Below are 27,528 nucleotides of genomic sequence, written 5' to 3' on the forward strand. Positions count from 1 at the left end.
ACAGAAGACAACTGCACAAAGTATTTTTTTAATGACAAGTTTGTTTACTCTAGTAATTTGGATAACTTAAAAAAAACAGGGAGTGTATGTTAATTTTTTATATTCATGATAAAATGTTATTATAGTGAAATGAAGCGGTTCAGAGTTGAACGACGGCCTTTTTCTTCTGGCGACGCTGGACGGTCTCCATGGCAACCGTGGCCTCGTAGAGCGGGACGGCCTCCTCGGGCTGAGGTCTGTGGGGGGGGGAGTACATTGGATTTTTGAGTTCTACTGCGAGTGGGCCGTGAGTCCTCGGCGTGGTCTTCAATCTGTAAACTCTACTTTCGAAGCATGAAACTTTTTAACATTTTAAGAAATGGAATTATCCGCCGCCACATGAAGCGAGGGCACTAGCGTTCCCTTTAGCCCCGCCTCCCTGGGCTCATTCACATGAACAGATGAGGGAGAATAAATTACATTTATTATATTGGGGTGAGGTTGATTTACCTCAAAGAACATCCAGTAATCCGCCTTTTTTGTGTTGTACTTAGTGTGTATTAATTGTTGTTTTTAGACATTTCCTCCTGTGTTTGTCCTCCTGTGCTGCTGCCTCTTGGTCATCATTGTAAATGAGAATTGGTTCTCAATTGATTTTACCTGGTTAAATAAAAAAGGTCAAAAGTTTGGGGTCACCCAGACAGTAAGGTGTTTCCCATGAAAACTCACTTTTATTTATCAAATTAATTGCAAAATGAATATAAAATAGTCAAGACGTTGACAAGGTTATAAATAATGATTTTAATTGTAAATATTAATGTAGTTCTTCTTGTGTCTCAAAGGAAGGCCAGTTTTATAGCTTCTCTCAGCAGCATAACTGCTTTCAGCTGCGCTGACATGAAAAGGGTTTTCTACCCCTCCGCTAGTCTTCTCAGGCAATAACACAATGTACCATCAGAACACTGGAGATGGGCCTCTACACACCTCTGTAGAGACTTCATTAAACACCAGAGAATAGTCATTTACCACATTAACTATGTAGAGTGTATTTATGATTAATTTAATGTTATCTTCATTGAAAAAAAACAGTGCTTTACTTTGAAAATTACGGTAATTTAAAAGTGACCGCAAACTTTTGAACGGTAGTGTAAAAAGGAAATGTCTTATAACGCAGCTTTAAAAAGGGGAAATGTATTTCTGGGCCGCATGTCATCACATGACCCTGAAGCTTCACCACTGAACAAATAAACCAAAGAGGCGAGAACAAATAACTTATTCTATTAACTTGAGATGATGTTTTCCCTCGATTGTTCTCTGTAGAAAACTCAATTAATTCCCGTAAATGATGTGATTCCTGAGCATTTTTGCAGAGAATTACAACATTTTAAATCAATATTTCATCCGTGGACACTTGACTGAGTCGTGTGTTCATACCTGAGGACTCCGGCAGACATCTTCTCCACGATGTCCTTCAGGATGTCTGACACGAGTCGGTCAAGGAGGGACTCTGTGGACCTGGTGATGTGCAGAGGTTAGGATGCAGTGAGAGGAAACGGGATAGTTCAGAGGTTAGGACGCAGTGAGAGGAAACGGGATAGGTCAGAGGTTAGGACGCAGTGAGAGGAAACAGGATACGCAGGTATCGTCCCTGCTGCGCCGTCGACGCCGTCCACACTTCGTGGTTGAGGAACGACATGGAGGCGGATTTCAAGTACAGCAATCTGCAATCTGGAGGATCCAACTGTACAAAAAAAAAAAAAAAACGTTGTACTGAATAAAATGATAAAAAATACTTTTACATTACCTTATTTTTCAAAGTAAAACACCGTTTTTGTCAATGAAGATAACATTAGATTAATCATAAATCCTCTCTCTACATAGTTAATGTGTAGATGACTATTCTCTGGTGTTTAATGGAGTCTCTACAGAGCTGTGTCGAGGACCATCTCCAGTGTTCTAATGGTACATTGTGTTATCGCCTTAGAAGACTAACGGAGGGATAGAAAACCCTTTAAAACCCTTTTTATGTGAGCGCAGCTGAAAACAGTTATGCTGCAGAGAGAAGCTATAAAACTGGCCTTCCTTTGAGCGACTAGTTTGAAAAACAACATTAATATATCAAATAAAAATCATTATTTCTAATCTTGTCTTGACTATATTTTTTGTGACGCAGTGCCGACTCACCTGCAGGTCTTTGTGGGATGTGACCCAGTGCCCCCCCACTCCCAGCACACTGATGATGTCATGTTTGTGGGGGAGGAGCTTCGACGCCTCCGACTCTTCCTCTTGCAGACGCACACACACACACACACACACACGTTCTGGTGTCATGACGTTGCATCGTTCACGCGGGGTTCACAGAATCGTGCGTTTCACCTCCAGAGTCGATGACGATGTCGACTCCCAGTCCTCCCGTCTCCTCCAGAACCACAGGGGGCAGCAGGGCCGACGGGTCCGTAAACACCGGGATGACTTTGGCTTCGCACACAGAAACATCGTCTCTCAATCACAACCGGGTTCGACCAGCGTCGAAAATACACGAAGGCCATTTTAAAAAAAAATGTAATAACAATAAATAACAACACTAAAATAAGAATAAAATTGAATATGATCGTCTGATTTATGTTTTATTTATTTGTTTTGTTCAAAAAAAATCTAAGAAAACACTTTTAATCTGTAAACTACTGCCCAGTAGTCTTATTGCCATTTTTATGACAATTGCTCATATACTGTAAGCCTAAATAAGTGTATTTATTATTTTTGAACAGAGGTTAAATGTTATTTCACAAGTTTAAAAAATTGCCCGCAATTTATTTTTAAATGACCCTGGATTTCAGTCAGTGGGGGTAAACATTGCCCCCTTAAAAAAAGTGTAGATTTCCTCCCCTGGGTTCACCGATATGCTGACTGACTTGATGCCGGTTGTAGTTTGAATGTTTCCCCACTAGGTGGCAGCAGATTTTAATTTACTTGGACCTTTTGCATTACATGTCATTTAGCAGAACTAAAGCCACTTAACCATAACACCGTACACACAGCTACAGGGAGCAATTCAGGGTTAAGTGCCTTGCTCAAGGGCACATCGACTAGGGCGGGGATTGAACCACCAACCCCCTGATTGAAAGACGTTAACCACTGACCCACAGTGGCCCCCACCTTGGAGGAGCATACATTAATTTAATACTAACTCAATGACAATCTAATAAAAAAATATGTGTTATATTTAGTTCATGTTCTATGTGTACATCCCTTATTAAAATTGCAAACGTTTCACATTTAAATAATTTTCTTACACATTCAAAATCAGCAAATCAAAACTATAGAACTTGACCTTAAACATGTGTAAATTAAAGATTAAAACACGTCAAAAAATTTAATATATATAAAAATGAAACAGAAAGTAATATTATAAATATATGTATACATATAAACATACATATACACACACACATATATATATTTTTTTTAATGTAAAAATAAAAAAACAAAGTAATATTATATATATTTTTTTTTAAATAAACACGTCCGATATACTAAATGTGATGGTTTGATACTGGATTCAGACACCTACAGCACACATTGATAACTCAGACCGCTAAGAGAAGATCAGCTAGGAAGCAAAGAACAGATCTCACCCACTAAAGGATCCTGAACGCCTGAGGGAGCGTACGAATGGAAGGAGAGGAAAGAGCAGAAGGAGACAGAAAAAATGATGCAACGATGTAAACGTGTGAAAGAGGAGCGCGAGGACGAAGAGCGCGGCGCCCGTACGTACCGACGCTCGGCCGAAGCTGCTCCAGGAACGCGTGTTGGCGCGGCGAGTGCGACGTGGTGAAAACCTTCACGCCGTGGAAACACGCCAGCTGGATGCACATGAGGCCGAAAGACTGAGGAGACGGGGAGCATTACCAATAGTGTCGTCTTCGTTATACACACTACCGTTCAAAGGTTTGGGCTCACTTAGAAATGTCCTTATTTTCAGAGTAAAGCACATTAAACTAGAACGGGCACTCGGTGGAGCGCATACCTTCGCATATCACAAGATTGGGCATTGAATTATGAACATTTTGGCATTAGTTGCATGCCAATTGGATAAAAATTGACAGTGCTATGGTAAAAAGAAGATGTTGACCTTTTCATGATCTTGACCTTTGACCCGATTGATCCCAAAATCTAATCAAATGGTCCCCGGATAATAACCAATCATCCCACCAAATTTCATGCGATTCGGTTTAATACTTTTTGTGTTATGCGAATAACACGCATACAAATAAATAAATGGCGATCAAAACATTACCTTCCGCATTTTCAATGCGAAGGTAATTAATCATAAATATTCTCTCTACATGATGTGTAGATGACTGTTCTCTGGTGTCTAATGAAGTCTCTACAGAGGTGTGTCGAGGCCCATCTCCAGTGTTCTGATGGTACATTGTGTTATCGCCTTAGAAGACTAGCGGAGGGGTAGAAAACCCATGAAAACCCTTTTTATGTGAGCGCAGCTGAAAACAGTTATGCTGGTGAGAGAAGCTATAAAACTGGCCTTCCTTTAAGCCACAAGAAGAACAACATAAATATTTACAATAACAATCATTATTTATAACCTCATCAACATCTTGACTAGATTTTATATTCATTTTGAATTCATTTAATGAATAAAAGTGTGAGTTTTCATGGAAAACACCAAATTGTCCGGGTGACCCCAAACCTTTGTATACGGGAGGGGAAAGCTCTTTGATTATTTATTTTACGTACGCTGGCTCCGTCCATGACGAGGAGTGTGTGTCCCGCCGCCACGCGAGCGAGTGTGTGTAGAGCGGTGTAGGCGGCGAGGCCGTCGCGCACGGCGCCGGCAGCGCACACCGAGCTCAGCTTCCCCGGCTTCTGGACTGCGGAACAGAAGAAGACCGAGAAAAGAAAAAAATGTTAACTTCTTTTTATTTATTTATCGTGAGCTCACCTGTCACACAGACGACGTACGAGAGTTTTGTAAAATTCAAGATGATCGTGGAGGAAAGAAAGAAAGCGACACATATTAATCGACTGCGTTTGGTGATAGTGGAAGCTCTGTGTGTGTGTGTGTGTGTGTGTGTGTGTGGTACCTAAATAGTGTTCATCTATGTCAATGGCCTCACAGAGTCCAGAGCACGGAGAGTCCAGAGGGAGAATACCTGCAGCGAGAAGAGAAAGAAGAAAACCGTTAATCTGTTAAACTCGTATCGTACAGAATCAAAAGCTTTTATTTTGTTATTTTACTTGAATTAAGAGGCAACACTGTTGCATATGTCAGACGCGACGGCTGAGAATCACAATATTTGAAAGTGTAGAAATAGAAACAAGTATCTTAATTCCATTTAAAACACAATAAAACAGGCGACACGTGCTAAAAATGAATTACCACCCAGTTCTAGTGAATTCTTGGATATCACAAACATATCCACACATCACATTCTCTCACATCGTTCACTAACAACTACCAGACACAAACATAAACACATAAACGTCCTACCGACAACCTCGTCCTGCGGCTGGAAGAAGGACACCTTGTCGCCCACTGCGGGGGGGAAACGCAACGAACAAATACTCATTTAAGTTCCGTATTCGGTGTGTTCGACAATCACGAGTGAAGAGCGTGTTAGCGTGTGAACGACCTCGCAGCACGACCCCGGCCACCTCTCTGCCGACGGGGATCAGGTCTCTCGGGACGCCCACGTCGTCGAGCAGCTGGAGGGAGGAGAGGGGAGGAGCCATCGGTCATCGATGGGTACGACGGGGAGGAGGGCGACATTATGTAACAGACTGATTTTGATCTAATTAGGTGACCTTTACTGGCGAGAAGGTAAGGAAACAAAACGGCAGACTACAGGAAAACATGAATATTTATAAAAATGTATTTACAACGTTTATTTAATCACCCAACAGCTGCATTTGGTCATCTTGCTTTAAAAAAAATAGTATTCAAGTTCTCATTATATGCTGTTATCTTATATTTAATTTGTTGTGGTTGTTTTGTTTTATTTTAAATGATTTGGAGATAGCTTCCTCATCTTTTTATATTTGTTTTGTAAATATTGTAGTTGCACTATGTTCTATATGTTTTAACCTGCGTGCAGAGAGCACATCTGAGAGAAAACAACAGTTTATTAAGGGACTTAAATATTTTTTTAAAGAAGGGTACCTTGAGGTCCAGCGGGCTGAGTCCACATGCCTTCACCTGGACTCGGACCAGGTGGCTGTCTAAGACCTCCGGGAGACTCTGGAGGGAAACACATGAGACACCAAATAGTTAAGACAGGCTTTTTTTAAATTTAAGATACAAATGTAATTTAAGTAAAAGAGACACAAAACAGCCACACAATTATTAAAACGGCTTTTCTAATATGAGAAAAATTTAATTTAAATGAAGACAAAGAAAACAGCCACACATATTAAAATAAGGCTTTTTTTATACAGGATAAAAAATATAATTTTAATAAAGATACATGAAACAGCCACAGAAATATTTTTTACATAAGAATAAAATAAAATAAAGACATACAAAACAGCCACACTGATATTAAATTCGTTTGTTTATATAAGGGAACATATAATTTAAATGAAGACCCACAAAACAACCACACAGATATTAAAAATGCTTTTTTTATATAAGAAAAATATATAATTTAAATAAAGACTCACAAAACTGCCACAGACATAAAAAAGGCTTTTTTTAAATATAAGATGAAAATATAATTTAAATAAAGACACACAAAACAGCCACAGAGATATTAAAAAGCCTTTCTTTCTTTAAGATAACAATATAATTTAAATAAAGACACCGCAAACAGCCACACAAAAATAAAAAAAGCTTATTTTTGTTTTACACAAGATTAAAATCTAATTTAAATAAAGACTCACAAAACAGCCACACAGATATTTAAAAAAGCTTCTTTTTTTACACAAGAGAAAAATCTAATTAAAATAAAGACACACAAACTAGCCACACAGATATTTTAAAAAGCTTTTCTTTTTTTTTACACAAGAGAAAAATAGAATTAAAATAAAGACACACAAAACAGCCACACAAATATTTTAAAAAGCTTCTTTTTTGTTTATAAGAGAAAAATATACATTTAAATAAAGACACTCAACAGTCACACGTATTTAAAAAAGCCTTTTTTTAAGAGAAAAATATAAATTAAGACACAGATTGTCAGGGAGGGATGTATGTATTGTGTGTCTGCAGGTGGAGCGACAGGCTCACACGTGCAGGTGAGTTTTCCTTGTTCCTTTCTTGACATTATGCTCTTAATGATGCACGAAACACCCAAACTCACCGTTTCCCGAATGAGGAACTTGGGCTCGGCGTCCGTCGCAGCGGCTCGGCAGTACAAACCTTTCATACTTTCCCCCTTTAATTCATGCAACTGTCACAAAATAATAAAAACTCCTTGATAATAAAAAGCGCTAAACGTTTATCTAGCTAGCTAAATGAACTCCTGATATTGCTCCTGTCCATTTCCTGCTTGAGTCAGCTGACCTCTTCTTCTTCTTCTTCTTTGTTGTTTACATTTTTTTTGGTCGCCGTATTTAAAACCACCACTACAGCGGCCCCTCGCGGATGTTTCCACATCTGTAATAACACCCTCAGAGGACCATACAACTATACTAACACAAAGAAAAACCTGCCCGTTATAACGTAATTTAAAGTCATCTCCCAGAATTAATATGTATTAACATTTCTTTCATACACATTTAGGAATCCTGCCTCTTCAGCTTTGTATTTGTAAACAATCTAGGAATAAAGTCCATAAAAGACTTGCTTAATAATATAATTTATTTGTGAGCTTCATCTGTTTCTTCTATTCTCCCTAAACCATAATGTATGGGTTTGTTTTTTATGAACAGATTTATATTTAGAATATTTACTAATGTTGGTCCAGAAGGACGCGTTACATATTTCTATCTTTAAATTTACATGATTTATGTGTTAATTGTAATTCAGCACATTCTGTCTCTGTCTCCTCAGTGCCATATGGCTGCTGTTTTTATGTGACTAAAATGTAATATTTGCTACGATGGATACCTACCTATTTTCTGTAATGTGTCAATCCCGATGATCCTTATTCAGATGGAGATTATTCCCAAAATATTAATATATATATAAAACAATCTTTCTTTTGAGAGCAAACAGCATCCATTTGGTCGTTTTATTGTATTTAACTTAATTTTTTATCATTCTGGTTGACATATTATTCTTATTTATATCTTTGTTGGTTTTGGATGTATTTATTTTTAATTTTTAGGAAGAACACAAACAAAACAGCAGCCGGGCCGGCAGGAGCGCCACTAATCCTTTTAACAACAGCGTCCCCCCCTTTTGAGTTTCTTCGCCAATTCTCGCGAGATTACACCGACATCATTCCAGTTACCTCCACATATCGCGAGACGTCAGAAGCGTTACCCCATTTTCCAGCTGTCCCTCAAGCGGTCGAGATTTTCGGAACCACGGGAGAGAGGGAGGGAGCTTCATCTTTTTTTTTTTATTGGTTTAGTTGGATACGGCTCATCTCGGGACGGATATCCACCGTCGCGGGGTCACGAAACACACCGCGACGAGCCGCCAGACTCCCGTGTTTCACGATGGCGGCTGAACTATGAGGTGAGGGCAGCGCCGACTGAGCGAGCCGTGGGGAGGCGCTGACGTTAGCTCGCGAGCTAGCTGCGGCGAAACGGACCTGAGCGCGAACGAGCGTGTCTTTGTGTGTGTGTGTGTGTGTGTGTTTGTGTGTTTTTACCCCCCCTCCCGCCGAGGAGGTGGCCGGAACACTGTGTGTTTGCGGGTGCGAGAAAAACAAAATTAGAGGACGATGCCACCCAAGAGGAGCTCACGTTAAATCACTGCATCGGCACTGGCTCGCGCGCGTGCGTTTGACCTATTATTATTATTATTATTATTAGATATGGTTTTTTTAGAATAGATGCATGTGCTCCGGTTGTTGAGCAAGGCACTGTGTCACGGGCAATTAACTAATGCAGGAAGTGGGGAGCAGCTGACACACGGACCTTTCCTGGATATAAAAAAAAGCAGCTGTTTCCAGGTGTTCAGCATTTTTTTATTTAGAGCTTACAGGACTCCTCTTAAATGTGTGTGTGTGGAGGGCAACTAAACACACACACACACACACATCACGTCAAGTGAGTGTTACATTTCTACCATCTTGATTTTAATGTTACATAGTTCTTTGATGCAGCACCAGCCTGTTCTTCCCACCTGTGTTGTTGTCTTGTTGTTGTTGTGGTTTTTTTTAACACTCTGAAAACTCCCAGGTGCAAGGACACATTGTCGGTGTGTGTCACGAGCAAACACTCACACCCGGCAGGTGTTTGACCCTCTGTCCTGCGAAGGGTCCAGTCGCTTTAAATGATCCATGATTAGTCACGTGGACAATGGGCGGGAAATTAATTAGCAAGTTTTGAGAAGCAATTAATTAGTGCTGTTTTTTTAAATCAAGAAACTTCTGTGATTGGAGGATCTCAAATGTTCATATGTTTATGTATACATGTATGTGTGTGTTGTATGTGTATACATATATATGTACATACATGTATGTGCGTTGTATGTGTGTGTACACATATATATGTACATACATGCATGTGTGTGTGTATACATATATATGTACATACATGTGTGTGTGTATACATATATATGTGCATACATACATGTATATGTGTGTGTATACATATATAAGTACATACATGTGTGTGTGTATACATATATATGTACATACATGTATGTGTGTGTGTGTGTATACATATATATGGACATACATGTGTGTGTGTGTATACATATACAGGACTGTCTCAGAAAATTAGAATATTGTGATAAAGTTCTTTATTTTCTGTAATGCAATTAAAAAATTATTAAATATTAAAAGAATAAAAGGCTTGCAATATTTCAGTTGATTTGTAATGAATCCAGAATGCATGACATTTTTGTTTTTTTAATTGCATTACAGAAAATAAAGAACTTTATCACAATATTCTAATTTTCTGAGACAGTCCTGTATATGTACATACATGTGTGTGTGTGTGTGTGTGTGTGTATACATATATATGGACATACATGTGTGTGTGTGTGTATACATATATATGTACATACATGTGTGTGTGTGTGTATACATATATATGGACATACATGTGTGTGTGTGTGTATACATATATATGGACATACATGTGTGTGTGTGTGTATACATATATATGTACATACATGTATGTGTGTGTGTGTGTATACATATATATGGACATACATGTGTGTGTGTGTATACATATATATGTACATACATGTATGTGTGTGTGTGTGTGTATACATATATATGGACATACATGTGTGTGTGTGTGTTAGAGATGCACCGATCAGGTTTGTGGTGCCGATCACCGATCACTGAAATCAGTATCTGCCGATCACCGATAATACCGATCACCGATCACGGTGTCGATTGAAGCATTCTATTTATTGTGTCGCATTATTGCTATGAGGACTATGAGGAAATACATATATAAAGCAACTCAAACATTAAAGAAATTACAGATTTCTTGAAACATGTAGGACTTTTACTTTGAAAAATGTCCTAATTGATACATAAAAATTGTTTGATTGCTATTGTAGGGGATTTCAGATATGTATGGAACACATCTGCATCATTCATTTCCTGGAACTCTTGGGGAAATCCATTTACAGGACTTTTTTTAACATACAAGTCTGACTTATTTTTATAAACTCTTCCTTGGTACTGTAAACATGTTTTAATGTTAGCATAATTTAAGCTAAATCTCATAAACGATCTATAAAGATACAACATCAGTTCATTGTTTACTTGTATATGTTCGTGTATGATTTGTCGACATCTTATTTTGAAAAACGGATGTTTCACGTGGTTCTTTCCGCTAACTTTGCAAAACCGGATGTTGTCACTTAAATCCTTCCGCTAACTTTATCAAACCCCTCGCGCGCTCCTGATCGCATGTGTTTACCGTGAGCATCAGTCTATAGAGGCAGACATGTGAGAGTCGGCTGAGTCGACCCAGAGATTCGACTCGGGGGACGGGGACGCCGCTCGGTGGTGAGGATCCCCTCTGACCTCTCACTCTGCGGCCCTCGCCGGGCGCATCGTCTCCGTTGCGCCGCGATTGAAACGTCTGATAGTTCTCGTACATGTTACGTCATCTGATCGGCCGTTTTGAGAACGCCGATCAAAACCGATAATGGGAATATCGGCCGATATGGATCGGCGCCGATCAGATCGGTGCATCCCTAGTGTGTGTGTATACATATATATGTACATACATACATGTGTGTGTATCAATCTACTCAAACCATCGTAAGAGTTGTGTAGGTGGATCATTCTCCATCTGAATGTTCCCTCTGAACTTTGCAACTTAGGTGTGTTTGTGTGTGTGTGTGTGTGTGTGTGTGTGTGAGACTAATCCCATGCATACCACGATAGTTGAGATGAATCCTCTTGTTGTGTCGGACGTGTTGCTCCATCCAGGAGAACAACGTGGGGCTGTGGAGCTTTTACAATTCGGTTTTACGTCTGCAAGATTTTGCTGTGAAATGCAGATTATGAAACCAACTCTGTCACCTCCTGGTTTATTTTAGATAGTTCAAAAGTTCACCCGGGGGTTTCCGGAGGGTGTCTGTGTCCTCGCTTCAAGCGGCCTATAAATCAGGAGCGCGTGATTCGATCAGCTCCGTGAAACACGTCCAACGGTTGATAATATGAGTAAGTCACATGACCAACGTGACCTTAGAGCGCCTCCACGCGGCCACGTGTTCTCACTTGTTTTGCTATCAGAAAAGCAACTCCCTGTTAACCACAGTGGGGGGGGGGGGGTGATACGGTGATACAGGGGGAGCTGTGTGAGTGTCCCGTCTTCTCCCCCCTTGACATTGGCGTGATAAGAATGTGTGTTTTGAGAGAGACTCGGCTCAGGGCCGGTGTTTTCTTTAGTGTGTGTGTGAGAATGAGGGAGACTGCAGAGAGTGTGTGTGTGTGTGGCTGTGTGTTAAATGTGTGTGTGTGTTTTGAGTTTGTAGAGTGGGAGAATGCTAACGCAAGTACACCGCAGTCATGTTAAAGCGACGTCGTCATCGAAACAACCCACGCGAGACGCAGTCATCAAATTGTTGATAAATCGATTAAATATTTTATTATACATTTTTTAACAAAAAAATAATAATGATTCATTATTATTATTATTAATAATTTATAACATTTTTAAGAATCTACCACATTAATTATTATTATTATTAATTAATAATTTATAACATATTTTTAAGAATCTACCACATTCATTATTATTATTATTATTAATTAATAATTTATAACATTTTTAAGAATTTACCACATTTATTATTATTATTAATTAATAATTTATAACATTTTTTAAACAATCTACCACATTAAATATTATTAATTAATAATTTATAACATATTTTTAAGAATCTACCACATTAATTATTATTATTAATTAATAATTTATAACATATTTTTAAGAATTTACCACATTAATTATTATTATTATTATTAATTAATAATTTATTACATATTTTTAAGAATCTACCACATTCTCGAGGTACTTTTTTTTTTTTATCGTCACATTTTCTTCAACGTTTATTTCAAAGTGATATTAAAGGAAAACCACCGAGAGGAATATGAACGATCCTCCAGGAGTGATCTGTGTCCGCCAATCAGACTCATTGATTACCCGTCTCGTCCTCAGACTAAAACAACGGCCGACGAGGCGCACTGGGATCGAGGGTGCTGGTGTCGTCTTCTACTCCTCTGGGCCAATCAGCTGCCGCGATGCCATGTTGTGGGCGTGGCCAATAAGTCAGAATATTTATAAGAATGGAGGTTTTCTCTTTTCTCCCAGTCTCTCATGTTTTACTTCAGCCGTGTTGAATTTTTAATCCGCTTATCTCCGACTCATTTGTGACTCAGCGGGATATGAATCGATTACTTGGAGAATCTTTGATGCATTTAATTCCTTTATTACCTTCGCATTGAAAATGCAGAAGATTATGTTTTGATCGCCGTGTATTTATTTATTTATTTGTCTGCGTGTTACTCGCATAACTCAAAAAGTATTAAACCGAATCGCATGAAATTTGGTGGGATGATTGGTTATTATCCGGGGACCATTTCATTAGATTGTGGGATCGACCGGTTCAAAGGTCAAGGTCATGAAAAGGTCAACATCTTCTTTTTACCATAGCGCGGTCAATTTCTATCCAATTGGCATGCAACTAATGCCAACATGTTCATAATTCAATGCCCAATCTTGTGATATGCGAAGGTATGCGCTCTGCCGAGTGCCCGTTCTAGTTTCTTTATGTCTCAGCTTCTTTTTTAAATGTAAATCCGATGAAAAGTCAGGCAGATTATCTCAGTATCGTCTCGTGCTCGATGCTCATCTCTTTGGCCTCAACGCGTTGTATTTATATTAAGATTTTATACTTTCGTTGTTGTATAATTAGCTTTTTTTTCCTTTTCAATGAAAAAGTGTTATTTGTAAATCTATAAATAAGTAGATTTAAATGCTGAATCAATAATTTTTCTTACTGAGAATTTTTTTTTCTTCCAAAAGTGTGATTTTAAACAGTCCAAATAAGTCATTTTATAATAATAAGAAGAATAATAATAAACATTTTATTTATAAGGCGCCTTTCAAGGCACTCATGGTCACCGTACGACACTTTAAAACAGTTACAGTTAAGACAATTTTACACACACACACACACACACACACACAGAGAAAGAGGAAAACCACAAAGTGAAAACTGGCGATGCCAAAAAAACATAAATTGCAAAATAGTCCAAGCTTATAATGGAGTAATAATAATTGCTTTAACCCTATTTATGAGAGAAGGGAAGGGGGGGGGGGCGAAGAGAGAAGGGAGTCTGAACCCTAGTGTGTGTGTGTGTGTGTGTTTGAGGGGCTTAAACAGGCATCTGCCACATGCCTTGATAACGGACCAACACACCAGTCACATCAACGCTCTGATTACACGCCCTAATCCCACGAGTACGATGGCGGACAGAGGATGAAACCGTCTCCGGCTCGCCGACCACGACGAAGAGGCACCGACAAAGTCGCAAGGCTTTGAATTAAAAGTTTTTAAATCGGGGTCTGCAGCCGGATTCATAAATGTGATATTTGACAATTTTCGTTAGATTAAATTCAGGCGCCGGTCAATTCCGGTCGGTGGTCTCAGCGTCGCCCGAGGGTCAGCGCCTCGCCGCCTGAGCGCGAGCGGCGTGGATGATGGCGTCCGCACTTCGGGGGATCGTCTTTCAGCTCCGCTCTCGCCGACTGCGCTCGATGACGGAAAAGAGCCGACGGTGCGCTTTGTTGTGACGGAGGAAACGCTCCAGAGTTTAAATAATGACAAGAGAAAACAAAAGTTTGATGACTCCCGCCCGGCCAGAAATCAACTGCTTTAGTGTGTGTGTGTGTGTGTGTGTGTGTTTATGTGTGTGTCTCTGTGTGTGTGTGTGTGTGTCTCTGTGTGTGTGTTTATGTGTGTGTCTATGTGAGTGTGTCTGTCTGTCTGTGTGTGTGTGTGTCTCTGTGTGTGTGTGTGTGTCTGTGTGTGTGTGTGTCTATGTGTGTGTCAGTGTGTGTGTTTGTGTGTCTATGTGAGTGTGTGTGTTTATGTGTGTCTATGTGAGTGTCTGTCTGTGTGTGTGTGTGTGTCTCTGTGTGTGTGTGTGTGAGTGTGAGTGTGTGTGTGTGTGTGTGTAGGGTGGTCTTTGTTCGTCTGACCTAGTTAAGATGGTTACTTTGTTCTCCCACTCTGATCATAATGGGACACACACACAGACACACACACACACAGACACACACACACACACACACACACAGACACACACACTGGACCGTTTTCTACAGAGGAAATGAAAAGGTCTGAGTAACGGTGTGTGAACACACTCCGCCCTCCTCCATTCATATTTATATTCTCTCGGAGACGGATTTCTCATAATCTTATCAAATTGACCTTTAACTGGGTTTTGAAGCCTCGGTAAGAAAACCAGATTTTCATCACACTGACTTTCACACTCACACACACAAAGACACACACAAAGACACACAAAGACACACACAATGACACACACAAAGACCACTCTCACACACAGTCACTCTCTCCCTCCTCGAGTCCTTGTCTGTTGCAATGTGTGTCAGATTATTGTGTGTGTGTGTGTCGTCTTTTTTTATTGCCGTGGTTTTGCCGACTTCCTTTAAAAGCATTTAAAATGTATTTATTTGCATCACCGGCACAAAAAAAACCGAATGTTCTGGAAGTAATTAAATATTCGATGATGACACGGAGTTCCCGTAAACTGTGTCTGCTCCTCCTCCTCCAGGTGGCTGAAGAAGACCGAGTGAGCCATGGCACAGTTCCCCACCTCCTTCACAGGTCAGTGCGTGTGTGTGAGACATGGCAGACAGACAGGCAGACATGGCAGACAGACAGGCAGACAGTGTTTAGTTGTCATCAGGTTTCTCGCGGTTGGTAACGGTTGTTTAGTTGAGAGAAGCTCGAGGTTATTGATCCTGTGATTTTACAGTATCAGACAGGTCGAGGTTTATTTATTTAGTCTTACTGTGTCCACAGCATCTGGATACAGAGACTTGGCAAAGGATCTTTCTGCATGTCCAACATTGTGCGTGGAGAATAATCTCTCTGTCCAGCTGATATGATGATTACATAAAGTCATCATGATGAAGATTTACTTACGTTTGAAATGACCAGTAAGCGGTTCAGGATGTCGCTGTGGACTCATCACGGTCACATGGTACCAGAGGAAAGGTCTCTGACTCACTCATCCACTCATCCACTCATCTCCTCTCCTCCTCCGACTCTCTTTAATTTCGTAGGAAATCTTCACTTCCTTTTTATCGGGACTGAAACTGGTGACTAAGACATTCCTCTCGTGCCGGTCTTCTCTCCCTCCTCCGTTTGTGTCCGGCTTTGTTTTTGGCCTTTTGTGTTTGATGTGTAATGTGTGTGTGTGTGTGTGTGTGTGTGTGTGTGTGTGTGTGTGTGTGTGTGTGTGTGTGTGTGTGTGTGTGTGTGTGTGTGTGTGTGTGTTTCCCAGATGTGTTCCTGATCTCCGCGGATGAGAGAGCCAAACATGATCAGCAGTTTCTCAGCCTCTCTCCCACTGCCGGGGGTTACATCACAGGTAACAGTCTCTCTCTCGCTCTCTCTCTCACACACACACTTGCAGTTGAAGGTGAGGCGATGACACGGCGTCCTTTACTTTATTGTATCGGGTGTCTTCGGACCTGAGCGTCACACACACAGATACTTGTGTGTTTTTTATCGGGCTCTTCGGCTGAAGCGTCCTTTCTTTATTTTTTCCCGTCCCGTGATGTCACTTCCTGTTTCTGCTCCGTCTGCGCAGGCGACCAAGCCAGGAACTTCTTCCTCCAGTCCGGTCTGCCGCCTCCCATCCTGGCCCAAATCTGGTGAGTCACCCCTCGGGGCGCAGGAAGTCTCTCTCTCTGTATCTCTTTCTCCCTCTCTCTCCATCTCTTTGTCTCACTCTCCCTCCCTCTCTCCCTCCCTCCTTCTCTCCCTCTCTCTCCCTCACTTGCTGTCTCTCCCCCTCTCTCTCTCCCTCCCTCCTTCTCTCCCTCTCTTTCTGTCTCTTCCCCCTCGCTATCTCACTCTCTCCCTCTCTCTCCCTTTCTCGCTCTCTTTCTGTCTCTCCCTCTCTCTCTCTCTCCCTCCCTCCTTCTCTCCCTCTCTTTCTGTCTCTTCCCCCTCGCTCTCTCCCTCTCTCTCCCTTTCTCGCTCTCTTTCTGTCTCTCCCTCTCTCTCTCTCTCCCTCTCTTTCTGTCTCTTCCCCCTCTCCCTCCCTCTCGCTCTCTTTCTGTCTCTCCCTCCCTCTCTCTCTCTCCCTCCCTCCTTCTCTCCCTCTCTTTCTGTCTCTTCCCCCTCTCCCTCCCTTTCTCGCTCTCTTTCTGTCTCTCCCTCTCTCTCTCTCCCTCCCTCCTTCTCTCCCTCTCTTTCTGTCTCTTCCCCCTCTCCCTCCCTCTCTCTCCCTTTCTCACTCTCTTTCTGTCTCTCCTTCTCTCCCTCTCTTTCTGTCTCTTCCCCCTCGCTCTCTCACTCTCTCCCTCCCTCTCTCTCCCTTTCTCACTCTCTTTCTGTCTCTCCCTCCCTCTTCCTCTCTCTCTCTCCCTCCCTCTCTGTCTCTCCATCTCCTCTTATCTCGTATGTCTCTTACCTCTCTATTTCCCTCTCTGTATCCCTCTCTCTCCCTCTTCCTCTTCCTCTCCCTCTCTCTCTCCCTCCCTCTCTGTCTCTCCGTCTCCTCTTATCTCTTATCTCTCTTACCTCTCTATTTCCATCTCTGTATCCCTCTCTCTCCCTCCCTCTTCCTCTCCCTCTCTGTCTCTCCATCTCCTCTTATCTCTTATCTCTCTTACCTCTCTATTTCCCTCTCTGTATCCCTCTCTCTCTCTCTCCCTCCCTCCTCTATGCTTTATAATTCTCGTTGTTAGTTTAAGTCCGACACGTTCTCCCTCTCTCGTGTCTCCACGGAGACGTCACATAACGTGTGTTCCTGGTCATGTGATGTAAAGTCCTGAACACTTTGAATCATTTCATTAGTAAAGAAAAGAAGAAGAAGAAGAAGAAGCAGAAGAAGAAGCAGAAGAAGAAGAAAGGATGAATATGCGTCGTTCTTTTTGCTCCAGGGCTCTGGCGGACATGAACAGCGATGGCCGAATGGACATCCACGAGTTCTCCATCGCCATGAAGCTCATCAAGCTGAAGCTGCAGGGTCACCCTCTGCCGGCCGCGCTGCCGCCCGGCATGAAGCCGGCCGCGCTCACGCTGCCCCCGCAGGCCGCCTTCGGTAAGACGCCCGGAGAGGACGCCGCCGCTCTCCTCTGTGACAAAGGTCGTCTATGGAAATGCTCTCTCTCTCTCTCTTTTCTGTTTTTCACTCCCCCTGTTCTCTCGTTTCCCCTCCCAGGCATGTCCCCCCTGCCCCCCCTCTCGGCCCCTCTGTCGGGCTTGCCTCCGCTGCCGCCGCTCCCTGTCGGGGTATCCCCGCCCCCCCTGCCGCCGCCCATCTCCAACGGAGCCCCGCCCACCGGCCTGATGCAGCCCATCTCGGGCTTCTCCCACCCAGGTAACGGACTCGCGCAGGTAGAGGTCACCTGGAGCTTTAAATGTAAATGTTTTCTTTTGATGACGAGGTAGAGATATACAATCCCCAAAGTCATGACATGTGTTTATATTCATATGAGTTTTAAATAATTAATATGCTTTTAAAAGAATGACGCTCATAATATAAGCCGGCGTTACGCTCTTTCATACTCGCATATTTTTCGCGCTGCAAGTGAACGCACTCTGTCTCCCCCACTCCCTCTTTTTTTTAATTGGGTTTATTTAATAAGGGACAGAGCACATTAATAAAAACATTTCAGTAAATGTGCCAGAGTTAGCCAAGAGGCTATGTTTCATCTGTAGTCTCCCTCCCTCTCCCTCTCTCTCGCTCACTCCCTTTCTCTCTGTCTCCCTCCCAGACTCCCTCTCTCTCCCTCACTCCCTCTTGCTCTCTCCCTCTCTGTCTCTCACCCTTTCCCTCCATCCCTCTCTCTCCCTCCCTCTTCCTCCATCCCTCTCTCTCCCTCCCTCTTCCATCCCTCTCTCCCTCATCCCTCTCTCTGTCTCTCCCTCTCTCTCCCTCCCTCTTCCTCCATCCCTCTCCCTCCATCCCTCTCTCTCTCTGTATCTCCCTCTCTCCTCTATGCTTTATAATTCTCATTGTTAGTTTAAATACATGTTCTCATGTAGACACGGAGATGTCACTAAATGTCTGTTCCTGGTCATGTGGTGTAATCCTGGCCACCGATTGGTCGACGTGTGTGTGAACCCTGCTCAGTCCTCAGACTAAAGTTCCTTTGTTCCTTTGGTTCTCAGCTCCCTCCGCCAAGTCCTCGTCGTTTAACCGCTCCAGCGCCAAGTTGCAGAAGGGCACGTCCGTGGACGCCACGAGGTAAAGCCACGTTGAACAGGAATGTATAAGTGTATAAATGTATAGTGACATCATCAAATCTGTGGTTAGAAGAAGAAAGAAGCAACCTGTTGTTTCCTCGTCACAGCGCCCTGCCGCCCTGTGATTGGGCCGTTCCTCAGTCCTCCAGGCTCAAGTACAGACAGCTTTTTAACTCCCATGACAAGATGATGAGTGGACACCTCACAGGTACACACACACACACACACACACACACACATACACACACACACACCTCACAGGTACACACACACACACACACACACACACAGGTACACACACACACATACACAGAGAGACACACACAGACACACACACAGAGACACACACACATACACAGGTACACACACAGAGACACACACACACACATACACAGGTACACACACACACAGAGACACACACATACACAGGTACATACACATACACAGGTACACACACACAGAGACACACACACACATACACAGGTACATACACATACACAGGTACATACACATACACAGGTACACACACACACACAGAGACACACACACACATACACAGGTACACACACACACAGGTACACACACACACAGAGATACACACACACACAGGTACACACACACACACACACACACAGAGACACACACACACACACCCTGTCAATATCTGTGATGATATTTCTCTTAACGTTTGCCCTAACGTTTGCTCTGTCTCTCTCGCTCTCTCTTTCTTTCTCCCTTCCTTCCTTTCTCCCTCCATTCCTCTTCCTCCCCCTCTATCTCTCCCTTCTCCCTCCCTCTCCCTCTTCCTACCTCTCCCTTTCTCTCTCTCCCTCATCTTCTCTCTCTCTCTCTCTCCCTCCCACCCCCTCCCTCTCACCCAACCCCCTTCCTCTCTATCCCTCTCTCTCTCCCTTCCTCCCTCCCTCTCCCTCTTCCGACCTCTCCCTTTCGCTCTCTCCCACACCTTCTCTATCTCCCCCCCCTCTCTCTCTCCCCCCCCTCTCTCTCTCCCTTTCTCTCTCTCTCCCCCCCTCTCCCCCCCTCTCTCCCCTGCCCTCTCTCCCCTCTCTCTCTCTCCCCTCTCTCTCTCTCTCTCCCCCCCTCTCTATCTCTCTCCCTTTCCCTCCCTCTCCCCCCCTCTCTCCCCCACCTCTCTCCCCTGCCCTCTCTCTCTCCCTCCCTCCCTCTCTCTCCCCGCCTCCCCTCTCTCCCCCATCTATCTATCTATCTCCTCCCTCTCCCCCTCTCTCTCCCCCCCCTCTCTCTCTCTCTCCCTCTCTCTCCTCCCTCTCTCCCCTCTCTCCTCACTCTCCCCACTCTCCCCGCCTCTCTCTCTCTCTCTCTCTCCCGCCCGCCTCCCTCTCTCCCTCTCCTCTCTCCCCCTCTATCTCTCTCCCCCTCTCTCCCCGCCCTCTCTCTCTCCTCTTCTCTCCCCAACCCCTTCCTCTTTCTCTCTCTCCCCTCTCTCCCTCTCCCTCTTCTCTCCCAACCCCCTTCCTCTCCCCCACCTCTCTCCCCCCCCTCTCTCCTCTCTCTCCTCTCTCTCTCCCTCCCCTCTCTCTCTCCCCCCTCTCTATCTCTCTCCCTTCCTCCTCTCCCCTCTCTCCCCACCTCTCCCCTGCCCTCTCTCCCCTGCCCTCTCTCTCCCCCTCCTCTCTCTCCCGCCCTCCCCTCTCTCCCCCATCTATCTATCTATCTCTCCCCCTCCCCTCTCTCTCCCCCGCCCTCTCTCTCTCTCTCCCCTCTCTCCCTCCTCTCTCCCCTCCCTCTCCCTCCCCCTCTCTCCCCCCTCTCTCTCTCTCTCCTCTCTCCTCTCCCCCCCCCCTCTATCTCCCCCCCCTCTCTCTCCCCCGCCCTCTCTCTCTCCCTCTCTCTCCCTCTCCCTCTCTCTCTCTCCCTCTTCTCTCTCCCAACCCCCTTCCTCTTTCTCTCTCCCCCCCCCCCCTCTCCCTCTCAGGTCCTCAGGCCCGTACCATCCTGATGCAGTCCAGTCTCCCTCAGGGCCAGCTGGCCACCATCTGGTCCGTTCAGGAACTCAAGCCGTGTAACCGAATGAGACGGCGAGGTCGTCCTCTTTCTAATCTTTCTGAACGCGTTCCTCCCTCCAGGAGCCTCTCCGACATCGACCAGGACGGGAAGCTGACCGCGGAGGAGTTCATCTTGGCCATGCACCTCATCGACATGGCGATGTCGGGGTTACCGCTGCCGCCCGTCCTCCCGCCCGATTACCTCCCGCCCACGTTCAGGTGACTCCTGTCACACACGCTTATAAACATGTCATACACGCTGAACACCAAATATATCGGGAACTTCACAGTCTGTGTCTTTCTGTGTGTGTGTGTGTGTGTGTGTGTTTTTGAAGGCGTGTGCGCAGTGACAGTGTTCAGTCGGACCAGAAGAGCGTCCAGGAGGAAGAGGAGGAGGAGGCGGAGAGCAACCTGAAGCTACCAGGTGACGTTTGCTCCAAGGCACTACTTTGATTATTTATTTATTCTTTATTTTTAAGAAGCAAACTGTTGAACACAGGAACTGTTTATCATCATCATAATCATCATCATCATCACCATTATCATGGTTTTTTGTAATTTATTTTTTATCGTTGTACATTTTCTTTTTTTTCTTTTTTTTCCTCCATTTTATATTATTTTAATTATTCTTCTTCATTTTTTTATTTTTATTCTGGCTTTGTGATTCTACTATACACTCTGATACTTGATACTTTCATATTTTGTGTTATATCTCACTGGTATAAGAAAATTCTAATGGATACATTAATCACACAATGATAATAATAACAATTATATTTAATTAAAAATAAAGCCAAATAGTGAATGTTTACTTCTTGGTGCCACATGTTGCATCTTTAGAAAGGATAGATCGTGGCTCACACTCGACCCCCCCCCCCCCCTCTGTGTCTCCCTAGTGACCTTTGAGGATAAGAAAAGGGAGAACTTTGAGCGCGGGAACCTGGAGCTGGAGAAGCGACGCCACGCTCTGCAGGATCTGCAGAGGAAGGAGCAGGAGAGGCTGGCGACGCTGGAGAGGGAGGAGCTGGAGAGGAAGGTGAGACCCCGTTGGCTCCGGCGGACGGCTCGTGGACGGAGCGAGGAGGAAGTGGAAACGCGCGGGGCTGAATAATGGAGTGGTTTGTGTTTGTCCGTGTTTGTTCGTGTTTGTTTCTCAGGAGCGCGAGCGTCTGGAGCAGGAGAGGAGACGGCAGCACGAGCTGGAACGACAACTGGAGAGACAGCGAGACGTGGAGAGGCACCGAGAGGAGGAGAGACGCAAAGAGATCGAGAGGAGAGAGGTAGGGAGCGGGAAACACTGACCACCGGCTTTCTGACTGCGGAGTTACTTCCAGACCGCTCTCTGCCCGCTCCAATCGTATTGCGATATAGTTCTCTGTGCTGTAATGTCCTTTGGTGTATGTGTGTGTGTGTGTCCAGACTGCTAAGCACGAGCTGGAGCGTCAGCGCCAGCTGGAGTGGGAGCGTCAGCGCCGCCAGGAGCTTCTGACTCAGAGGAACCGAGAGCAGGAGAGCATCGTGCTGCTCAAAGCCAGGAAGAAGACCCTGGAGTTTGAGCTGGAGGCTCTGGTGAGCACACACACACACACACACACACACACACACAACGCCAACAGGAAGGAACAGGACGACTAATTATGTCCGTCACCTAATACACTGCACACCAGCAGAAACATAATGTTCTGTTCCCCTGTGTCTCTCTCTCTCTCTCTCTCTCTCCCCCTACCTCCCCCGTTCCTCCAGAACGATAAGAAGAACCAGTTGGAGGGCAAACTGAAGGACGTCCGGTTCCGTCTGACCGCCCAGCGGCGAGAGGTGGAGCAGACCAATCTGTCCAGAGAAACACGCATCGCCGAAATCACCCTGCTGCAGCAGCAGCTGCAGGTACGCCACAAACAACATGTCCGCTGCCATCCGTCTGACGAAGAGGAGGAGGAAGAAGAGGAAGAAGGGGGAACTGGGTCTTGATGTGACTCCATGTTTGTATGCAGGACTCCCAGCAGTGGTTGGGGAGGCTGATTCCTGATAAACAGTGCCTCAACGACCAGCTGAAACACACTCAACAGGGCAGTCTGCATCGTGAGTACCACACACACACTCCATTTGACCCTTTTGTTGGAGGATGAGTGTAATAAAAACACACTTCTCTTTACCACCTCGGTCCGTCTCCTTCACTTCCTCGCCCCCTTCCTCTTCAGGCGACAGCCTGTCGTCCCTGCAGAGGGCCGTGGAGCAGAAGGAGAGCAGCAGGCAGCTGCTCCGGGAACAGCTGGACACCGTGGAGCGAGAGACGAGGGCCAAGCTGCTGGAGATAGACGCGTTCAACACGCAGCTGAAGGTACGGACACTGAGGACGCGGCACGCCGGACAGGCTGCCAGCGGTCACACGGTCATGGAAAACCTGGAAAAAACCTGGAAATTTACAAATGGTTATTTCCCGGCCTGGAAAAGTCCTTTTGATTTCCAAAAAAGTTTTGGAAAAGTCATCGAAAATGTGTTATATTTATTTGTTTATCTACGTTGTTTGATTAAAAGAATAAACATTTCTATAAATATTTATTCTTTTAGTCAAATTATTGTCACTCGTTCATTTGTGTCATTTAAGATTTATACTCGTGTATACACTGACATTTCACAAAATGTTTGGTCATCAAAATTTGGTTTAAAGTAATTGAAAAGTCATGGAACAGTCAAAAACAAGTCGTTGAAAAGTCATAGAAAAGTCGTAGAAAAGTAAAAGAAAAGTCGTTGAAATGTCGTAGAAAAGTCATGGAAAAGTCATAGAAAAGTCGTTAAAAATTCGGAGAAAAGTCATTGAAAAGTCGTAGAAAAGTAAAAAAAAGTCGTTGAAATGTCGTCAAAGTCATTGAAAAGTCGTTAAAAAGTCGTAGAAAAGTCGTTGAAAAGTCGTTGAAAAGTCGTTAAAAAGTCGTAGAAAAGTCAAAGAAAAGTCTCATCTCACTGAATCTCTAATTGTCCTCTAATTGAGGGCCGCATTCCACAAAATCTATTGGAGGGCATTGACCCACAAATGTTTTGAACTGGCTCCTAAAAGTGAAGAAAATTCTGTGAAAAACATTCCACCATCGTCTCGATTCAGATTTTATCGTAAAAGAACGACGTGTCATTTGTTAACTGGTTTAATAATAGCATATCTGCCGTTAAGTTTGACGCATATCTGTCGTGCTTTAGGAACTCAAATTAATTGACTTTGAATTAAACGGCCGGATTAATTGTCTCGCTCAGCCGGTGATGATCTTTACTGAATAATAACACGACCCGATGTAAAAGCTTTAGTTCGTTGTGACTGTCGCTTTAAATCGCGTCTCGTCCCCTAATCGCGACGTTAGTGTTTTACTCCTTCTGCCGCTTTTTGATTTAACCCCGGTTAGTAAACGCTCTGAGGAGACGGCTCGGCCTTATTTTGACCAGCTGGCACAGCTTCTGTATACTTAGTTTAATGCGTGTCCCTGATGTGAGATGGCGGTTGGCTTTATTTCTTTAGACTTTATGGACCTCGTAAGAGAGGCGAAATGTGCTGACTCATGATTTTCTTGGAGCGTGTCGGACAGATATATTTTTTTCAGGGGGCAAGCACAGCGTCCACCCAATGTCCCCGGGGGGGGGGGGGAGGGGAGGAAACCCAGGCCACAGGAAACAGATTTTCTAATGGCTAATCTAATGTCGTGGGTTCTTGGTCTTCTTCAGTATCGTCGACGTGACACCGCGGGTTTGAGAAAGTGGCAAAAAGGCCCAAAACCATGTGAATAGAGGCCTTTCCTAAATCTACTCGCCCTCCTCCTCCTCCTCCTTCTTCTCCTCCTCCTCTCGCTTCTCGTTTTCTCCCTCATCACCATCGTATTCCTTTGTTTAATCTACATGATAAACCCTTCTTCCTATATAATTTGTTCTCACTTCTTTCATCCATCTTCTTCTACACTGGCCTTTGTTTCTCTCCCCCCCCCCCTCCCCACGCCACGCCAGTCTCTGTGTGAGTTCTATGGCGACCACTGTGCCAGGATAGAGGCCCTGGGACGCCAGCTTCAGGAGGAGCAGAGAGGGAGACAGGTAGAGCACACTGCCGCTGCTGGCCCGGGGTGGTACTGCACCTGGGATGTACTCTACCGCGAAGTGACGAACACACACCGCCTCTAGTGGCGGACATGGAGCGGACAGATGGTGGTTTCTTCTTTGCATTTGGAGATTTGGTGATCAGACAAGTATTTAAGTAATTTATAAAGGGCTTTTGCCATGTTTAACGCCTTCAAAACCAGACTTTTAAAAAGCCTGGAGTGTCCAGATCAAATAAATGCACTGAGTAAATGTTGTGACGGTAATATATTAATCATAATCCTGTATTTTGTACATGTTTAACTCATTATTGTGGATTACAGTAACTAGTGTCGACCTCATTACGGACAACGCCTACAAACACTAACTAAACTCCTATCTGCTGGCCGTCAGTGATGCACACTAATCGGGCTTCTTGCACACGGCCCTACATTTCATGGCGACACATCGGCTCCTCCTGACAGTTGCAACGGCACATTCCTCAAGCCAGTGAGTCACGAGGGCCTCTCCCCGAGTCGAGGTCCCATCCTGCCCTCTCTCTCTTTGTTTGTTTTGTTCTCCGCTGAGAGGAAGTCGCCCCGATGTGTCGGGGATTCAAACACATTTATTTCAGTCATTGAGACTGAAGCAAATATCACATTTCCACAAAATAATGCGCAAGACGACACAAACTGCTGACGGCTGAGACACCTGAAAGAAGAACTCCTTTAATTGGACATAATGTGTGATTATGGTCTGAAACACTCACTTTTAGCGTGTGTGTGAGTCTCGACAGAATGATTGATCCTGTGTGTGTGTGTGTGTGTGTGTTTCAGTGTCAGCCGTCAGGGTGTGTCTGGCTCGGCTAGACTATGTCATAAAGGTTCCCCCCCCCCCCATCAACCCAAGGCCCCTCCTTCCTGTCCACTCCCATCCCCTTTTTGCTTAATCTTCTTACTTGAGTCTCTCCGTCTCTCTCTCTCTGCCTCGTCTTGTGTTCCTTTCTTTCACATCTTCATCGTCACCGTCATCCTCCCCCTCTGCCCCCCTCCTCTTCTCTGCCGCACTGCTGTTAGCTCCCAACGAGTAGAAGCTAGTAGACATTTTTTTACGAGTCTCGTACGCAGATGAACTAGAATCTGTGAGCGTGGTGAGCTGGTGGAGTGTGTGTGTCTAGTGTGTGTGTGTGTGTGTGTCTAGTGTGTGTGTGTGTGGGGCATGGCCTCTTGTCCTCCACTTCCTGTTTCCGAGTGAGTCGCGGTCGGTTTGCTTTGTCACCGAAGGTTTCTTCACGCCGCGTGTTGCCGTAGTAACGGAGGGTTTTTAATGGCACAGCTGGTTGTCATGATAGTTGCATCCTCCTTTCCTACCCAAAACTAATCTGCAAAATATTCTGGCCGCGTTTCTCTCCGATATATCACTAATGCATCTCGGGACAGATGTGCAGGACCTTTAGAGCGGTGAATGGGCCAAAACAATTAACAGTCAATTAATTGCCATGGTTACCACACTTTCCTCGCCCCAGTGACGCAGTAGAAGGGGCGGAGCTTGCCTTGACCACATGACCAATGCATACATAGATGCACACATAGATACTTGCTACACGCTGCCCGCTGTTGTCGTTGTTCGTCGTCGGTGGTAACCCGTAGCAACCAGCCCTCTGACCCCGCCTCCTCCTCACCGCCGTACCTTTTCCTGTATCCCATCGTTACCGTTTTTTTTGCAGGAGCTGAGGGAGATCCACAGCCGGCAGCAGAGGCAGAAGCAGAGGGATCTGGACGGAGACGTGCACACGCACGCCCACATGCACACGCCGGTCGACAGGAAGTCCGCCGAGCTGCAGGACGGCAGGTGACGGCGAATGGACGCGTTAATTTTTTTTTCCTTCGGGTTTTTGTACGCCGTCGTCCGGGATTCCAAAATAATCGGTTGGTTGTTTCATACGGCTCTCACCAGGCTGTCGGCGGAGGACGCCCTGTCCTGGAGGGACGACTCTGCAAGCCCCGCCCCCAACGCCCCGAGCCCCCCCTCCGTCTCCGCGCCCCACGCCTGGCTGACCCGAGTGGCCCAGGAGGAGGAGGAGAGGAAGAGGAGGGGGATGGTAATGGAGATGGAGATGGAGGAGGAGGAAGAGGAGGAGGAGGAAGAAGAGCTGGGGGGCCAGAAGGGAGCGGCATCCGCAGAAGAGCTGGAGGACGAAGGCAAGAAGGACATGCAGGAGAAACTGAGCAAGCTCTTCGACCGGCCGACCGACCCCTGGGCTTCAACAGGTGCGTCAAAAACACGAGAAAAAGTATAAAATCGCATGAAAAGAGAAAAATACTCAAGTGGAGTACAGGTGAGGTATTAAACGTGCTTCTGTGTTGGTCCCTAGTAGAAAAGGCTCTGCCTCCTAGCCAGTTTGACCAG

General features: G+C 44.7%; 2 protein-coding genes across 6 annotated transcripts in view; one reads left to right on the plus strand and one right to left on the minus strand.

Annotated features, from left to right (window-relative positions):
* Nucleotides 1-12: 12 nt before the first annotated feature.
* Nucleotides 13-7,553, minus strand: cryzl1 (crystallin, zeta (quinone reductase)-like 1). The gene is made up of 13 exons (XM_056435192.1): nt 7,296-7,553; nt 6,158-6,235; nt 5,631-5,703; nt 5,489-5,533; nt 5,115-5,150; nt 4,735-4,868; nt 3,755-3,866; nt 3,615-3,635; nt 2,356-2,457; nt 2,164-2,276; nt 1,615-1,720; nt 1,414-1,459; nt 13-236 (listed from the first exon to the last, which is right to left on the minus strand). The coding sequence occupies exons 1-13, from the start codon at nt 7,359-7,361 to the stop codon at nt 140-142; spliced, it is 1,029 nt and encodes a 342-aa protein (XP_056291167.1). The 5' UTR covers nt 7,362-7,553; the 3' UTR covers nt 13-139.
* Nucleotides 7,554-8,447: 894 nt separating this feature from the next.
* itsn1 (intersectin 1 (SH3 domain protein)) overlaps nt 8,448-27,528 on the plus strand; it is a 42,755-nt gene continuing 23,674 nt past the window's right edge. For 2 of the 5 annotated variants that reach the window (XM_056435145.1, XM_056435148.1), the window contains exons 1-20: nt 8,449-8,620; nt 15,390-15,442; nt 16,125-16,211; nt 16,434-16,497; nt 17,734-17,894; nt 18,015-18,173; nt 18,968-19,043; nt 19,150-19,250; nt 21,000-21,063; nt 21,151-21,288; nt 21,405-21,493; nt 21,966-22,105; nt 22,227-22,349; nt 22,489-22,638; nt 22,813-22,953; nt 23,061-23,148; nt 23,268-23,407; nt 26,846-26,970; nt 27,076-27,389; nt 27,494-27,528. The exon at nt 27,494-27,528 is cut by the window's right edge and continues 543 nt beyond it. In XM_056435145.1, coding sequence (XP_056291120.1) covers nt 15,415-15,442; nt 16,125-16,211; nt 16,434-16,497; nt 17,734-17,894; nt 18,015-18,173; nt 18,968-19,043; nt 19,150-19,250; nt 21,000-21,063; nt 21,151-21,288; nt 21,405-21,493; nt 21,966-22,105; nt 22,227-22,349; nt 22,489-22,638; nt 22,813-22,953; nt 23,061-23,148; nt 23,268-23,407; nt 26,846-26,970; nt 27,076-27,389; nt 27,494-27,528 — 2,223 coding nt within the window. In that variant the 5' untranslated portion in view covers nt 8,449-8,620; nt 15,390-15,414. Of the gene's footprint in view, nt 8,621-15,389; nt 15,443-16,124; nt 16,212-16,433; nt 16,498-17,733; nt 17,895-18,014; nt 18,174-18,967; nt 19,044-19,149; nt 19,251-20,999; nt 21,064-21,150; nt 21,289-21,404; nt 21,494-21,965; nt 22,106-22,226; nt 22,350-22,488; nt 22,639-22,812; nt 22,954-23,060; nt 23,149-23,267; nt 23,408-25,053; nt 25,138-26,845; nt 26,971-27,075; nt 27,390-27,493 lie in introns of all 5 variants that reach the window. The other 3 variants (XM_056435142.1, XM_056435144.1, XM_056435143.1) reach the window with 3 other exon arrangements.

The sequence above is a fragment of the Pseudoliparis swirei genome, chromosome 17 (assembly GCF_029220125.1).
Source record: "Pseudoliparis swirei isolate HS2019 ecotype Mariana Trench chromosome 17, NWPU_hadal_v1, whole genome shotgun sequence".
In the NCBI taxonomy this organism is placed as follows: domain Eukaryota; kingdom Metazoa; phylum Chordata; class Actinopteri; order Perciformes; family Liparidae; genus Pseudoliparis; species Pseudoliparis swirei.

Coding starts and splice junctions, on each gene's coding strand:
- cryzl1 (XM_056435192.1), bottom strand. CDS start 7,361: ATGAAAGGTTTGTACTGCCGAGCCGCTGCGACGGACGCCGAGCCCAAG. Junction 5,151..5,488: donor GCCGCAGGACGAGGTTGTCG/GTAGGACGTTTA, acceptor TTCTCGCTGCAG/GTATTCTCCCTCTGGACTCT. Junction 3,636..3,754: donor GCAGCTTCGGCCGAGCGTCG/GTACGTACGGGC, acceptor ACGCTCCCTCAG/GCGTTCAGGATCCTTTAGTG.